The sequence below is a fragment of the Melitaea cinxia genome, chromosome 4 (assembly GCF_905220565.1).
Source record: "Melitaea cinxia chromosome 4, ilMelCinx1.1, whole genome shotgun sequence".
In the NCBI taxonomy this organism is placed as follows: domain Eukaryota; kingdom Metazoa; phylum Arthropoda; class Insecta; order Lepidoptera; family Nymphalidae; genus Melitaea; species Melitaea cinxia.
Genome location: NC_059397.1, coordinates 2290621 through 2306244, shown reverse-complemented (window position 1 = coordinate 2306244; position 15624 = coordinate 2290621). Strand labels below are relative to the sequence as shown.

Below are 15624 nucleotides of genomic sequence, written 5' to 3'. Positions count from 1 at the left end.
TCCGTAGAAGTTAGTGTATTTTTATGTTAACCACTTTTATGTAGATTTTGTGGAATTTAAATAAGTTTAGAATAGTCCTTAAAAGCCATAATTACATTTTCAAAAATAATGACAGGTGAGCAAAACGTCATCTTCGGTCATGATTGAGTAAGTTAAAAAAAAGTAAAAAAAAAATTAACATCTCGGCTTTTCTAATTTGATGATAATAATTAATGCAATTAGAGCTTTCATTAATCCATTACTTCATGGTGAAATGATAGTTTTATGTAATGGTTTGAGGTTTTAACTTGTAACTAACTAACTGTTAATATGTAACTGTGCAGAATGTATGCAGTTGCTAATTGGTGAATATTTATATCTTTTTGACTATTTTGGTGATGTAAATTAAAGGATTTTTTGATAGAATTATGGTAAATTTCTTTATAAATTTAAAGGCATATTCTATGTACAATAAGATAAAAGACCGCTATTACAAATATGAAAGCTTTGATGAACAGGTGTTTTTTCACCATCACCCCAGATTAATACAACGAAACACAAGCAAAACAATTGTACAATTCGATGAAGTCGTTCGGAAGGTATGCGCGTACATACATTGAGGACGTTTTTATTCATACTAGCGGTCGCCCAATGGTCGAAATTCGATCATAATTAGGTATATGTAATTTAAATTATAAGTTTGAACATTATTAAGATTCTGTTGTCAAAGACTATACTTCTATAATATTAAACAAAAGAGTATGTATGCGTGTGTGTGTTAAATACATGGTAGTGTGTGTGAGGTTTTTTATTGATTTAATGTATTTTTATGAATAATTAAAAAAAATAGCATTCTGCACTCCTTCTCTATATAAACTGTAAGTGTGCGAAATTTCATACATCTCCTTCCGCGCAGTTTACGTAAAAAGGGCTACAAAGTTTATGCTTCACGTATTAATATCTAGCTTATTTATCTTACAGATGAATTAGACTTAGAAGGCGTCGATGACGATCTAGACGACCGCAACATATTCTCAGATCCAGAGAGCGAATGGACGAGACGACTCTCGTCAAACGATTCGTTCAGCGAAGGCGATCAGCCCGAGGCCGACCGACAACCGAACTACATAGTGACATACTCGGAATAGCACTATCTCTTTCCATTCACTCGCGAATGAACGGGACGGATGGATGTCGTCACTAAACTATCTCATTTCACTTAAAGAATGAATGGGAAGGAAACTAACTAACTTGTACGAAGTATCGCTGTCTCTCTTAATTCACTCGCGAATGAACGGGACGGATGGATGTCGTCAATTCTCATTTAAACTAACAAATTAATGGGAAAGAAAGTGTCACTTATGCAGAGTATCTTTGTCTCTCCATTCAGTCATGAATGAATAGAACGGATGAATGATATTGAGATAAATGAGGGTAGGCTTGATGCGAACTAACGGTGTCTCTTTCTATTCGATCGTGAACGAATGAAACGGATATGTGAGATTGTATATTATTACGGTTTGTAAATGCATTCCATTCACTGTTTACTGTTCGCCAAAGACTGTTTCAATAATCTAACGCTAGTAAGCAGTTTACAGACATAGTAACTGGCAGTTATTGGTAAGCGATGTTTTATACTCACAGATTAAACCAGTTAGGGGCCTTTAAATAGCGAATGAATGAAAGAACGAATGAAAGGTGATATTTATTATGTCAGACTTCGGTTTGTGAGTGAATGAGATTTGAAATGTGTGTGGACTTTGTCGCGGATTGCATCGTATTTATCTCATTCTAATCACTAGAGAGTAAGAGACAAGTATATAGATATAACAAGGGTAATAGTTCTATGAATAGAATTACAGTTATCATATTATATTTTTTGGGATTGAAGAATTGAAAATTAAATTGCTCTGAAAGGCTGTGAAAGAAAGAGATAGAAGTAGATTTAGAAAAACGATGAAAAATAAAAATATAAAAGATACAAAAAAAATTCAACTAATTATATAAACATCTTGTGTACCTGAGACAAGAACATATTATTTTTTATTATTTATATAAGAAATAGGCGATTTTATTCATGTTTGTGTTAATTACTAGTGCCTTAAATAATCTTGATCGCATTTTTGCGAAATAGTAAATTTCTTAAAGAATGAAGCGTTCAAGTTGGTCATGACAATGTTTATAATAATTTTTAATTATCTGTGAAGACTAAGCATAAATACTTTTTACCTTTTTTGACTTTGGAGTTAATTAAAAGTTTTATAATAATTTATAAATAGGTGTTTTCGTTACCAATATCACTATAACCGAGTTATTTAAATATTAAGAGTTACAAATAGTTTTAAGTATTTTGTTATAAACTTTGTACCTACCTAAAGATATTTTTATATAACTTTTATTATGTGGTAGTGCTTGCCTTTAATTTGTGAAATGTGATACTGATGTTGTATTTTTAAAGAAATAATGAAAAATTAGCCAAAATGTTACTGTATGCACGATGTTATTTAATATCGTTTGCTATTAAATTTATTTTTGTCAAAACGAAAGCTGCCACATTTAAGTTTTTGTATTGTAAACAAAAGTCACAATTGTAATTTAATAAAGTTTTAAAAATATTTGTTTGTTTATTTTCAGTTTTTCTTTAAACAGGGCCGTATTTAGAAGTCTGGATGCCTCGGGTAACAAAGGACTGGAGGACCAAATAAAATAGACAATTTTAATGAAAGATAAAACGTGAAACAAAATGAATAAAATAAAATATGCAAGGAAAAGTTTAATTATATGTTATAAATATGTCAATTAAATTGTGTTTTTTGCTTACTTTGAGGAAATAAAAAATATTACTTCACACGTTATTGAAATTTAAAAAATGAAACAAATTTGTAGGGTTCCGTACCCAAAAGTTAAAACCGTCTGTTTACTAGTGCTTAACTAGTATGAGTTTGAATTTTTTTCTCTTGTGGAGGCCCCGGCGCTGTAGCCCCGGTTGCCCTCCCATAAATCTGCCTTTAAATATGTTCTTTAAGCGACTTCATAAAAGAATTATAATTTACATCCACCATTTTTTTACTGATTTATATTATTATTTTTGCACTATATTTGATAATGAGATATCAGAGACATCGACGAAAGCTTAATCAACGAGCCTAAAATTTTTGGTATATACCTATTTCCGGTAAACTTGTTTGTGAACATATTTAAAAATTATAGCAAAAAGGCAAAGTTTAAAAAACTAATCAAAAATTTACCATAAATACAAAAATAACTAAATAAATAATAGGCGTAGTCGGAGCTGAACAAAAATTTTTAATAAAAACAATACGAATACATTTCTAACTTTTATTGGCGTCAAAGGGCGTCAATTTAAAACTAAACATAAACTATTTTTTTTTTTTGATTTATCTTTCACTATCTATTAGATTATCGCAATCGAATCTGTCGAATCTTTTTTTGCTTACCAAAAAGGTTTTAATCGATTTTAACAACAATAAAACAAAACAGACGTTGTCACCAACGTGGCAATTCTAATTTTGAGAACACTGTAATTTTAGAGCATTCGTACAATATACACTTATCGATTTTAAAAGTTTCCGATATTTCTTTCAGCTCTTTTTCAGCGCCATTTCGCGGATGTTTTTAACTCTTTCGTTATTAAAATAATGGTCGGCAAAGGTGATGTCAAGAGTAGTCGCATCTTTCACCAATGCTATTTGAAATGTTGCAAATTACAAAATTTGACACCAATAAATAATGTCATACCGTCTGGTAACGCGAAAGTTCTGGACTTTTGCGTTGATAGGATAAAGTATGTCGACTGGCCACCGATATTGAATGCTCTAAGTTGTGATCTTAGCCTGCATTCTGTGACAATAAAATGTCGCCAGCAGGTGAAAACTGGTAAGAATAACAGTTGGCATTCATTTGTATTAGGTATATTAATCTATTTAGATAATAATTAATATTTATTTAGTTATTTTACTTTATTACACAACTAAGTATACAAAATACGTTGCGCAAAAAGTGGATTTAAATTCATACAGGCGTTCTCTACCAGTCGACCTTATAATTAGTGTAATAATATGGTTGACTGATTATTAGTAATTGTAATTAAGCATTATTGTAAATTAATTAAAACTCAATTATGTAAAATTTAGTAGAAAAGAAGATTACTAAATATTCATGCTCAAAATTGAGTGCTAAAGTTCGTATGGCGATCTAGTGCTTGTCTAATTTTATTTACAACGTCTACCAGAATTTTCAATTTTACATTAATTTTTACTATTAAATACCGATCTAATAAAATCTTATTATATAGTCTTAGAACACATAGACTGCGAGCGTCTAGCGAAGACAGTCAACAAGCGTGCCGTTATCTTGACAAAGTTCATGCTAAGCAATCTCGTGGAGGCGATCTCGCAACTACTGTCGAATACAACACTACTGACGTCTTTGGCCCTAGAGGGACTACCGCTAAAGATACCCTATTTGAACCCTATTTGTGAGGTACATATACTTTTATCCGTAATTTTTGAATATCATATCAAAAATTGACCGATCCAGCGAAGATCGAACTCGTCTCCAACTGACCGTGTCGGCGCTCTAGCCAATTAAGCTATGGAACGATGTACCCGCTAGATCGAAATTTTTGATATGATGATTTTATATTCGGTTTAAGCGAACCGTGGCGCCGTCTATATCCGCTAGATCGGTCAATTTTTTAATATGATATTCAAAAATGTTTAGAATTCCTAATGTGTGGGTAACCCAAAAATAAAATCGTACATATTTATCCATAATGTTTATATGTTCATTGGATTGGCGCAATGTTCGCTGAAACTGACTGTTGCGTTAGATGTGTGAATGTGATTCGTCCTCGTGAAATATTTACCTACATTTGGTAGGTGTGCAGATTATATCAGGGTCTAGACGTCTGGTTTAATAATATGTGCTTTTCCTCTGACATGAGATTTCGTTCTTCTGACGGATGTTGAGTGTAAAGCTCTTTTCCTAAGCTCTCACAAGGTTGTGTACAACTTCAAACCTTGAGTGCGAAAGTGGATCTTAATCATTTCATCAAACAGAGACATGGTATTGCCAATATCGACAATTTATTTCTGTTTTAACCGAGTTCAAAAAAAGGAGGAGGTTACTCAATTCGACCGTTTATATATATATTTTTTTTATGTATGTTCGGGGATAACTCCCTCGTTTATGAACCAATTTTGATAATTCTTTTTTGTTGGAAAGGAGATATCCCTAGTTTGGTACCATGATAAGGAAACCAGGATCTGATGATGGGATCCCAGAGAAATCGAGGGAAACTCTCGAAAATCCACAACTTTTTACTGGGTGTACCGATTTTAATGATTTTTAATTTAATCGAAAGCCAATGTTTATCATGTGGTCACATTTAAATTTCATCGAGATCTGATTACAACTTTTTGATTGATCTTTGATAATGCGTATTTACTTGACTATTGTTTTGTCTACCTACGTTGTATTACTTGTCGATATAATTGAAGTCGGTTTTTCTTCGTTCGTTGTTTCATTATTGATTGCAATAATATTACCAAGCACCATACATACATATAGCTTAGTTACGTTAGACACAGTATATATAAATATTAAACCTTCCAGGCTTTACTTGTTAATAGTTCACTTCAATATCTATATCTGCCAAGATGTTTGATCGGCGACGCCGGCTGTTTAGCGATATGCAAAGCTGTTAGATGTCTGCCTAATATACTAACGATGGACCTCAGTGGCTGCGAGTTGACACCACTGGGCGCTGGATATATAGCTGATTTAATTAAGGTATTAAAACTATCATCTTATCTTAGACCAAAAACTCTAAATAGCCAATGTAAGGTCAAGGTAATAAGACAGTAAGAATAAGTCCCAATGTTATATCTTCATATTATCATAAAAGCACCGAGCGTAGGTAGGTACTTACTTACTGATCTAAAATTGATCCCAATTCACATTTAACTAATGTTTAACTAAGCTATACAAATTATTTAATTTATAATGAAATAATATTAAATTATAATGACATATACAAATTATTTATAAGTTGGTTTTGTTAAAACCAAGAAATTTTATTCTACTAAAATTTTTCATTTTAGTTCTAATAGTATATTTTTGGTCCAAGTATAGCAACAAAGCGTCATCAAATTTTAAGTTCTGCTTTACCACTAGACAAATATTGTATTTTTTTTTGTGTATTTTCGTCTATTTCTTACTTTCAATAGTATCAAAAGATCCACCGCTACAGTGAAAACTGGGTGCATACGCTTCGTTACCGTCTCCCCGAACTTGACACAATGGCTGGATTGAGAAGAATTTCATTATGCGGTAACCCACAGTTGGGCGATGTGGGCGTCGGTAAAATACTAAGTGAACTTGCGGACGATTTATGGATAAAAGGTAAAGATATCGATTAACAGCAGCCAAGTCAGAGCAACGCTTGATTGGTCGTAATATCTATAAAGGCTGTTAAATTGAATGTGTAGTAAGTGTTGGTCTCGTTTAATCGCACCAGTGTGTGTTAGATCAGCTCCATCCTTATAAAACTGTCTAAAGACAAATCACTTTAAAAAAGATTAAAAGATATCAATAATTTAAATACTACCTTGCTAGAATTTATGGATGCTTAGAAAAGTCTTACTTGTACTGTGTGGCTACGGTACTAAAGAATATGGCCACCCCCTCTCTTCCCGTGGGTGTCGTAAGAGGCGACTAAGGGATAACATAGTTCCGCTACCACCTTGGATCTTGAAAAGCCGACCGATGGCGGGATAACCATCCAACTGCTGGCTTTGAAATATACAGGCCGAAGACGGGCAGCAGCGCCTTCGGTGCGACAAAGCCAGCTCTGCGGTCACCAACCCGCCTGCCCAGCGTGGTGACTATGGGCAAAACACATGAGTTCACGCTATTTTTGGCGTAAACTTGTGGAGGCCTATGTCCAGTAGTGGACTGTAAAGGCTGTAATGATAGAAAAGTCTTAGGCGGTTACCAATACTACATAATAATTAAATATTTAGGCTACATCGAATAAAAATATGTTATATATTCATAATATATCGTATTTTAAGTAATTTGTTAAAAAAAAAAAAACTTCCAAAATCCCATCAGCACTTGATGTTCAAAACTGTGGGTTGACCGAGGAGTGTGCGTCAACCGTACTGCAGATGATGCGGTCGAACACGACGCTCGTGGTGCTCGACATGCGACACAACCCGTCTTTATCGAACGAATCTCTATCGAAGATACGATCAGCTTTGAGGCAAAACGAAAGAGACGCCAGTGGACAGGTAACAGTACTAAACATATTTTTAATCTATACTTACATATAATAAAACTAGCTGACCTGGCGAACTTTGTACCGCCTTCTTTATTTTTTTCTTAAATATAATAATTAATATATCAAAATAAAATATAGTACTGCACATGGTGTGCGAATTTTATTATAATCGGTTAAGTGGTTTAGGAGTCCATTGAGGACAAACATTGTGACACGAGATTTATATATTTAGATTAAGAAGAAGATGGTAGGAAGGTCAAAACTGTACATTAAATATTTTTTTAAAAGAATACTAGGGGTGTGATCTACCATCGATACCGAAGCCAAAAATATAGTTTTTAGGATTTTTGTCTGTTTGTCTGTATGTATGTCAAAATAAATTGGCACGAATATTATTAAGAAGTCGGGTCAATATATGGGCTACATATTATTATGCTATCACCTACCGGGAACGAGCAGTGAACCTTTATTTCCTCAACGCATTCTGTAACGTGTAATCTAACGATGCATATTTGAATATTGTTGTTATTATGTTAATAACCATGCTATATAAGCTAGCTTCACACTATAAAAATCACGCAATATAAGTAACTAAGCCGATAAACATAATTAAACGAATACAAGTAGACAAGACAATTTTAAAGCAGCGCCATCTATTACATTTTTCTGTAGATATGAAATGTAAAGAAGAAACGGGTAAATGAATGTTATTTTAAAAGGTATAATCGTAAGTATTTTTGGTGCTGTATAGAGTTCACGCAGACGACGTCGCGGGCAGCAGCTAGTAAATAATAAAAACTCTTGATGCAAGATTGTTATTTTGTATTTTACAGTATTCTTGGTTGGGCAATGGTAGCGGTTACTCCAGTGATGGCAGATCAGTAAAATCTGTGCCTTCTAAGTAAGTTTTTAGTTACAAGTTACATGTTTGTTGTATTAATAATGTATAAATATAATTAATATAAGTAATGGTTATAGGAATGGCATTGTTAAGGAGCGGGTAGCACCAAATGTTAGAAATGCGCCAAATAAATATAACGCTAAGACCAATGGAGTTCAAAAAGAAAAGTAAGTTCTTAATAGTCTAATATAGAATAGACCTAGAATACTTTCTTGCGAAATTCCTGCAGTAGGTTAGCGCATTACAATACTCTATTAATGAAATAATAACCGTTCTATAGACAGGATTGAAAAAAAAAATACTGGGTATATTAAGTTAGCAATTTTTAATTGGAATAAGACGACTTTTTCGTAAAATTGTTTCTAAGATGCTCTTATAATTTTTAGGGATTACGCCGAGGCTTTGGAGGAACAATTACAAGAAGAAACGTCACACCGTCGACAGCTGGAAGAGCTGAACGAGCGTCTCGTCCAGCAGATGAGACAACTCAAACAGCAGCAGATACAGATGTGGCAGAACAACGCCACTTCATCAGGTAAGATATAGGATGACTGATTAATATATTTTTTTATACGACTAGATCGGTAAACAAGCATACGATCCACGTGATGGTAAGCAGTTACCGTAACTTATACACACCTGCAATACCACCAGAAGCATAGAAAGAGCGTTGACAAATTAATATTCAAACCCAAAGAAACAACAAAAGTATTTATAAAGGAAAACAACTTATTGCATGTTCATCGCATCTACATCGTTATCCAGGTTCCGAGCAATCATTCCAAGCCAGTTCACGTTCGGGTGATCTCTCGAGCAGTTCAGGTTCCACGAGTTCTGTTCCCATCGACCAACACACGTTATCTTACATACAGCAAGCCTTTAGAGACATTTATGCGTTTATCAAAAACAATCAGTGCAATGGGTGAGTGGGTTTAAAGTTACAACCCCTTTCTTTCTTACTCTTCCCATAACTAGATCTGCTAGCGTTAATAATTAATTTTATTATTTTTCTCACATTTTTTTATAAGTAACTGTGGAGTTTCTTTCCTATTCTCCTCATTAGAATCTATATTCCCAATCGGTAATAACTTCACTTTTTAATTATAATAAATTAATTAAAACGAATATAATTTTAAGTTGTAAATTTACAATTCAATAGTGCGTTATGAGGCCCGCTTAAATAAAAGAAAATAAAAAATTTGATTACAATAAGTATTTATATAGAGATTTGGTTATAGTAGAAATGTATATTAACTTAGACATAAAATAAATGTATGACTATGATCACAAGTATAGATTCGAAACGAACAAAACGAAAATTTAATAATATTAAACTCACTCTTTCACTAGGCAATGCTTAGTTGAAAGAACAGAAGAGAAAAAAATAGCAAGAGAAGAAGAAGAACTAGAGTCAGAAGAAGCGGTAGAAGTAAAAGAAACAGAAGAAGATCCAAGTGGACTTCGCGTAAAAATCGTTCCGAAAAAAGCACAAAGCACACATCTTAAACTAGTTGATAACACAAAGATGAAAAAGATGACAAAATCTGCGCATTTATTGAGAGACATGCAGTACAATGGAAGAGATGATTCAGTATGTGTTTTGTCTTCTAAACTACTTTTTTCAGTTTTTTCACTCGATTTTTTTTTTATTTAGTACCGAACACAATTAGGAATACGTTTCAATTAACACAACATCAGAATATCAGATCAGTAATTTATAGTAAAGTTGGTGATTGTATAATATTGTTGATAATACCTAGTTACGTAAAAGATGAAAATTTTTTATATAGCAAGAAATGATGACTTGCTAAACAATACGCAAAGTGTGGTGACTACTATAGACAAGTGATAATTGTGTTTGCAGGCAAACGAAAAAAAACCGACTTCAATTATATCGACAAGTAATACAACCTAGGTAGACGAAAAAATATTCAAGTAAATACGCATTATTAAAGATTACTCCAAAGGATGAAATTTAAATGTGACACATGATAAACATCAGCTGTCGACTAAATTAAAAATCATCAAAATCGGTACGCCCAGTAAAAAGTTATGCGGTATAAAACAACGTAGGTCGACGAAAAAATTGTCAAGTAAAAAAAATTGGTAAATAGAAAAGTCATCTTAATTTTATTTATTTTGTATCTAAGTTAATAATTTCTCACAGCCTTCAGACATAATCGAGAGAATAATGGGAGACTCGAAGAATGCGCACGGCGATGAACTTACAGTGACGGAAGAAGTTTCTCTAGCGAAAAAGGAAACTAAGAAAGTATGTTTCACTATGACTAAAGTATATGTATGGCCGCGTGTGTATAAATAATGCATTGTATTTTTTACAAATTTTTTTTATTTGCTTTCTCCTGGATACTTTACTGTATTTTAATTTTTTGATCCATTACTCTTTTTTACCATCGAATTCTACTATTTTTATAAATTATTTCTTTATTTACAACTGGTGAAACTAGGAACTGTCTACAAAAAAAGTGAGTTTAAAGTGTATGGATTGTTTTTAAATTTTTGAACATGGCAAAACGCACATATCTAATTTCCTTAAGCGTAAAATCCTGACTAATTTTTTTAATTTATAAAATCGAAAAAAAATAGATGCTTTATGGTACAATCATTTTTTTTTTTAATTTACAGAACATGACAATACGCATGATTGTAATTTCCTTAATGTGCATAAAATTTTGAATATAATAATAAACATAATTTTTTTAATTTATAAAAACGCATACAAAAAAAATATATTATTTATGGTACAAGCTGTTTTTTTTTAATTACAGAATATGTCATAGCGCAAGAATTTAAATTCCGTATAGTGCATTCAATCCTATTTTTTTTTTTTTTCCAGAATATATCAGAGCGCAGCAGTCCGTGCAGCAGCGTGGTGAGCGACTCGTCGGACACGCTCGTGTGCTCGCCGCGCGCGCCGCACCCGCAACACGCGCTCTACTCCTCAGATGAGGACGATGACTGAACTTTTATACGATTTTATTTATATTTTGTGTAAAGATTAAATATTTTATTCTACAGATTATATGTGTTTCGTTTGATAGTAATATCACATTACACATTTATGCATAATATTAGTAGTGTTCAATACAAAATTTACAAAATTTCTTTTTCTTTGTATTTGTAACTGAACTTTATCTATACTAATATTGTAGAGAACTAAATCGAGTTTTTGTTTGTTTGTAACAAGACAGAAAAATACTAGCCCGATTTTGAAAATTCTTTCACTTACTAAGTGAACAAATACTAGATATTAAATGAGAAAAATAGAAGAGATTTGTAATTCATGGAGGTGAAGACATTCATTCATAAAAAGAAATATCAAATTAACAAATTAATTTATTACTACACAAATATAAACTAACAATAAGCTCCATTCACTGACTTGGCTTATCACTGATCTCAATATTCTTTTGCTGCAGTTTAGCAATCATTGCCTTCTCCTTGGCCTCCATTCTAGCTTGTTTCTCAAGTTTCTTCTGTTCTTTCTCACGCTTTGCAAGCATTTCTTGGAACCTCTGGTCTCTCGGATCGAGCGTGAAACCAAAGTGTCTTCTCACTTCTTCTACGAGACGTTCCTTCTTTTGCTGTAAATATAAATTACAAGTTTTGAGAAGGAATATTTCTTTGGTTCCAAGCAAAATTTTCAATACTAGGATGAAAGAAATGTTAAAAATTAAGAGTTTATTTTCTTCAAGTATCACCACCCTTGATATGAATATGATTTTATATAACAAGTAAATGATAACAATAAAAGTTGTTAAATAAATTAAAAATTGTCATTATTTAAATAAATTAAAAATAGAAAAAGGGAATATAAAATGTTTATATTACTTACAAAAAATTATTGAAGTGAAACTTCTTTAGGTGCATGAGGGTGAAATTTTAACAGATGAAATGGCAATGTTTTGATGAAACGGCAATGATTTCGAGAATCGGTCAAGACGTTTCGCAGGAGTTTAACTACAAACACTGCGACACGAGAATTTTATATATTAGATGATGTATAGTTTACCTTAGCAGATTGAACTTCAGCAGCTTTCTTATTTATCTTGTCATTTAGTTCTTTCTTCCACTGATCTAATTTAGCAAATTTAGCCGCTAACTCCATCTCTCTCTGGTCTATTTTCAGTTTCTCTTCCTCTCTCTTTTTCCGCGCTGTCTCCATCATTTCTTTGATTGTGAATGGAAAAGCAACGGCTTCGAATTCTTTCCTTTCTTGTATTTCCTCTTTTGTCGGCCAACAGAGACCTAGAATAAGATATAGAGTTCATTTTACATTGTTTTTTTATATTACTAAGGGTCAAAAACGCTGAGTTCCTGATAATTCGGCTAATATATTTTATTTTATTACCAAAACAACTAAATACTTTATGAGCTCAAAAAATCCTGTTTTAAGTCTCTGTAAGTGTTACCATGGAAGTTCTTAAATACTATAGTATATTTTAATAAGAACTATCAACTTACTAGGATTCACTCCACTGGCTACTCCATATTTACCGTACATTTTTCTGCTATATTTGACTGTTAAATGCGCAAGACATTTCGGTTCATCATACGGACGTTTATCGTGGAGTATGTTATAGTGATTAGGAGACAGTCCAGACTTGTTTCTTTTCTTTTCTATCTCTGCTTCTTTTGCCTGAACATCTTCGGTATCATCGATTAGCACCACTTGCTCATTCTGTTCGACTTCGGGCGCCGTTGATAAACGACACAAATTACTAACAAGATTAGATCGTATGAATCTATTTCTCACACATATATTCATTGTTAAAAACGACTCAGAAATTTTCAGGTTACTTTATTTTGACTATAGAACACTAGAAGCCATAGATAGACCTAATTTTTTTGTGCAATTGTGACGTTTTTTTTAAAATTGCTATATAAAAAAAATATATTGACTTTATGGTATTTATGATGTGATGTCATCCGCTGCAGTGAGCAGCATGGAGCATAGAGAAGAGGAGAACGATCGCTATAGAAAATAGTGTCCCGAAAATATCGACGAAATAGCGTAGCGCTGCGATCGCTAAGTTGCCTCAATAAAAGCGCGGGCTGTTGTGCGCTAATTTGAACTGATCTATCAAGTCTATCAACATTTAGTTCGATCATTTTTTAGACATTCGAAGGTGCATAAATTCCTAACAAGCTGAAAAACTGTTTCTGAGCTACAACAATTCAAAAAGTTGTAAAAGTTGTTATCGTAATAATATACACACGTTTCTACGCTTTTACAGATGTTGTTTCGAATTTACACTAGCATATAAATTAAGCGACTAGGTTTCATTTTACCTGATATTCTTTAAGTTTTAACTTATGTATATTTTAAGTATAAGTTACAATGACCGATAGAAAAAAAATTCAACGTATATAACAACTCCAGAGATGTGTATATACGTGGCGAACTCATGCGAAAATTTCGCATAAATTGAAAAGAAAAATCAGAATACAGTGATTAAACTTCGATAATTCGCAAAAAAGGACGTCCCTTTCGGATCAGATAGTACTAAATAATAATTATAGAGAAGACTGTCTTATTTATAAGTCTGTGAGGTGTTTGCATATTTTTAACCACGGGCATTAATTTAATTCACAATAAAGATTCATTCGAAGTAGACGATATTGGATTAAGTTACGTAATAATAATCTATTTCAATGCAATAAAGCTGCGATAGGAAGCTTAGTATAAAACTTCACAGTTAATATAACACTTATACATTTTTTATAACCTTTATTTTTTGTTCACATTTATTGTAAATGTACTTTAACTAAAATATTTACGATGTTTACCTATTAATAAGATTCGAATATGAAATTACCTATAATATAAATTAAAAAAGGTTCTGAATAGAAAGTATTTGCCAGATAGTGAAGTGTGAAGCGGAATGAAAACATTCAGAAACTTATCCGTTTCATATCGTTATAGATTCAATAAGTTACAGATACTGAGACTTTATCAGTAAGATGTGAAATTGTTTTTATAAGATCAATATTTTAACATCCCACGGCTGGGATTAGGTCTATATGTTTTCTTTTTTGTTCTGTGATACTAAATAAGTTAAAACTATAGCATTTGTTAGTGGTATTCTTCCCGTATGCTTCAGCATGTAATGCTCTAATATCCCACTGCTGTGCATAGGCCTCTTTCCCCCGTGTCAGTGCTTAAGTCAGAGCTTAATCCACCACGCTGCTCCAATGTGGGTTGGAAGATTTATTCCCTATCAATCGCTATCAGATGTACATGATAACAACAGGAACCGACGGCATAACATTCTCTTCGAGGCACGGTGGGGAGACTCAAAAGGACTGCACAAACAGACCACAGCAAACATCTGTATGGCCAATATAAATGTTTGTTATGTGCGGGGATCGAACCCGCAACCACCACCTTTAGCATTCTATAGCTTTTTTTGTATAAAAATTACATTATTGTCTCTCATTAATTATGAACAATATTATGCATATTTTGATATGGTTTTATTAATTTTTTTTTTCAATAAAAATCATAAAAACACCACATTACTGTTTTTAATGATGCTTACAATATGTTTCTTCACATAATTTATAATTATAAATACAACTTTTCTCAAAGTAAATTAAGAGTCAGTAAATAGTACTAATATAATAATATTAGTAGTATAGTAATATAATATATATAAATAAATAATATAAAATAATAGTAGTAGTAGTAATAGTGCTGTGTGGCTACGGCACTAAAGAATTTAGCCACCCCCTCTCTTCCCGTGGGTGTCGTAAGAGGCGACTAAGGGATAACAAGGTTCCACAACCACCTTGGAACTTAAGAAGCCGACCGATGGCGGGATAACCATCCAACTGCTGGCTTTGAAATACACAGGCCGAAGACGGGCAGCAGCGTCTTCGGTGCGACAAAGCCAGTACTGCGGTCACCAACCCGCCTGCCCAGCGTGGTGACTATGGGCAAAACACATGAGTTCACGTTATTTTTGGCGTAAACTTGTGGAGGCCTATGTCCAACAGTGGACTGTATAGGCTGTAATGATGTAATGATGAAATAGTACTAAAATTATCAGAAATATATTATCCATATTATTAGACTATCTGTTAATTATTTAATTAACAATGAGACAATATAAACGTGGCCTTTGCATTGTGACTACTATACAGGTTTACTGGCGAAGTGGTGAATTAGTATCAATATTGAGTGATAGTTGTAGAAATGAAAAATCAAAATTTGCTAGATTTAACGACATAGTAGTAAAATAAATAAAAAACAATTAAAATATCATATTTTTTTATTTCATAAAATTGCTTTGTAAATGTATTTACATTATTTACAAGTTCATTTGCATACAGTTAGATAATTACAAAAAAAATCTGCTACCTAAAACACATATCTATTGACTTACAAGATGATTTGGAATTTTTCAAAGGTAAT

The 15624-nt window shown here is 32.6% G+C and overlaps 2 protein-coding genes across 2 annotated transcripts in view; one reads left to right on the top strand and one right to left on the bottom strand.

The window, feature by feature from the left end:
* Positions 1 to 11227, top strand: part of LOC123670011 — a 47143-nt gene extending 35916 nt beyond the window's left edge. The window contains exons 10-21 of the mRNA XM_045603506.1: positions 961 to 1098; positions 4295 to 4482; positions 5617 to 5793; positions 6231 to 6405; positions 7117 to 7295; positions 8119 to 8186; positions 8264 to 8353; positions 8573 to 8721; positions 8952 to 9108; positions 9537 to 9777; positions 10354 to 10479; positions 11056 to 11227. Coding sequence (XP_045459462.1) covers positions 961 to 1098; positions 4295 to 4482; positions 5617 to 5793; positions 6231 to 6405; positions 7117 to 7295; positions 8119 to 8186; positions 8264 to 8353; positions 8573 to 8721; positions 8952 to 9108; positions 9537 to 9777; positions 10354 to 10479; positions 11056 to 11169 — 1802 coding nt within the window. The 3' untranslated portion in view covers positions 11170 to 11227. The remainder of the gene's footprint in view (positions 1 to 960; positions 1099 to 4294; positions 4483 to 5616; positions 5794 to 6230; positions 6406 to 7116; positions 7296 to 8118; positions 8187 to 8263; positions 8354 to 8572; positions 8722 to 8951; positions 9109 to 9536; positions 9778 to 10353; positions 10480 to 11055) is intronic.
* A 298-nt stretch (positions 11228 to 11525) lies between these two features.
* LOC123670012 (growth arrest and DNA damage-inducible proteins-interacting protein 1) lies at positions 11526 to 13083 on the bottom strand. The gene is made up of 3 exons (XM_045603507.1): positions 12672 to 13083; positions 12220 to 12455; positions 11526 to 11791 (listed from the first exon to the last, which is right to left on the bottom strand). Exons 1-3 carry the CDS (start codon positions 12973 to 12975, stop codon positions 11582 to 11584), a joined length of 750 nt encoding a protein of 249 aa, XP_045459463.1. The 5' UTR covers positions 12976 to 13083; the 3' UTR covers positions 11526 to 11581.
* Between the last annotated feature and the right edge of the window lie 2541 nt (positions 13084 to 15624).

Bases quoted from the DNA above. Each gene is read 5' to 3' on its own strand.
- LOC123670012 (XM_045603507.1), bottom strand. From the start codon at position 12,975: ATGAATATATGTGTGAGAAATAGATTCATACGATCTAATCTTGTTAGT. The intron at 12,456-12,671 runs GTAAGTTGATAG...ATCTTATTCTAG, and splicing joins AGCCAGTGGAGTGAATCCTA to GTCTCTGTTGGCCGACAAAA. The intron at 11,792-12,219 runs GTAAACTATACA...TTATATTTACAG, and splicing joins CTGAAGTTCAATCTGCTAAG to CAAAAGAAGGAACGTCTCGT.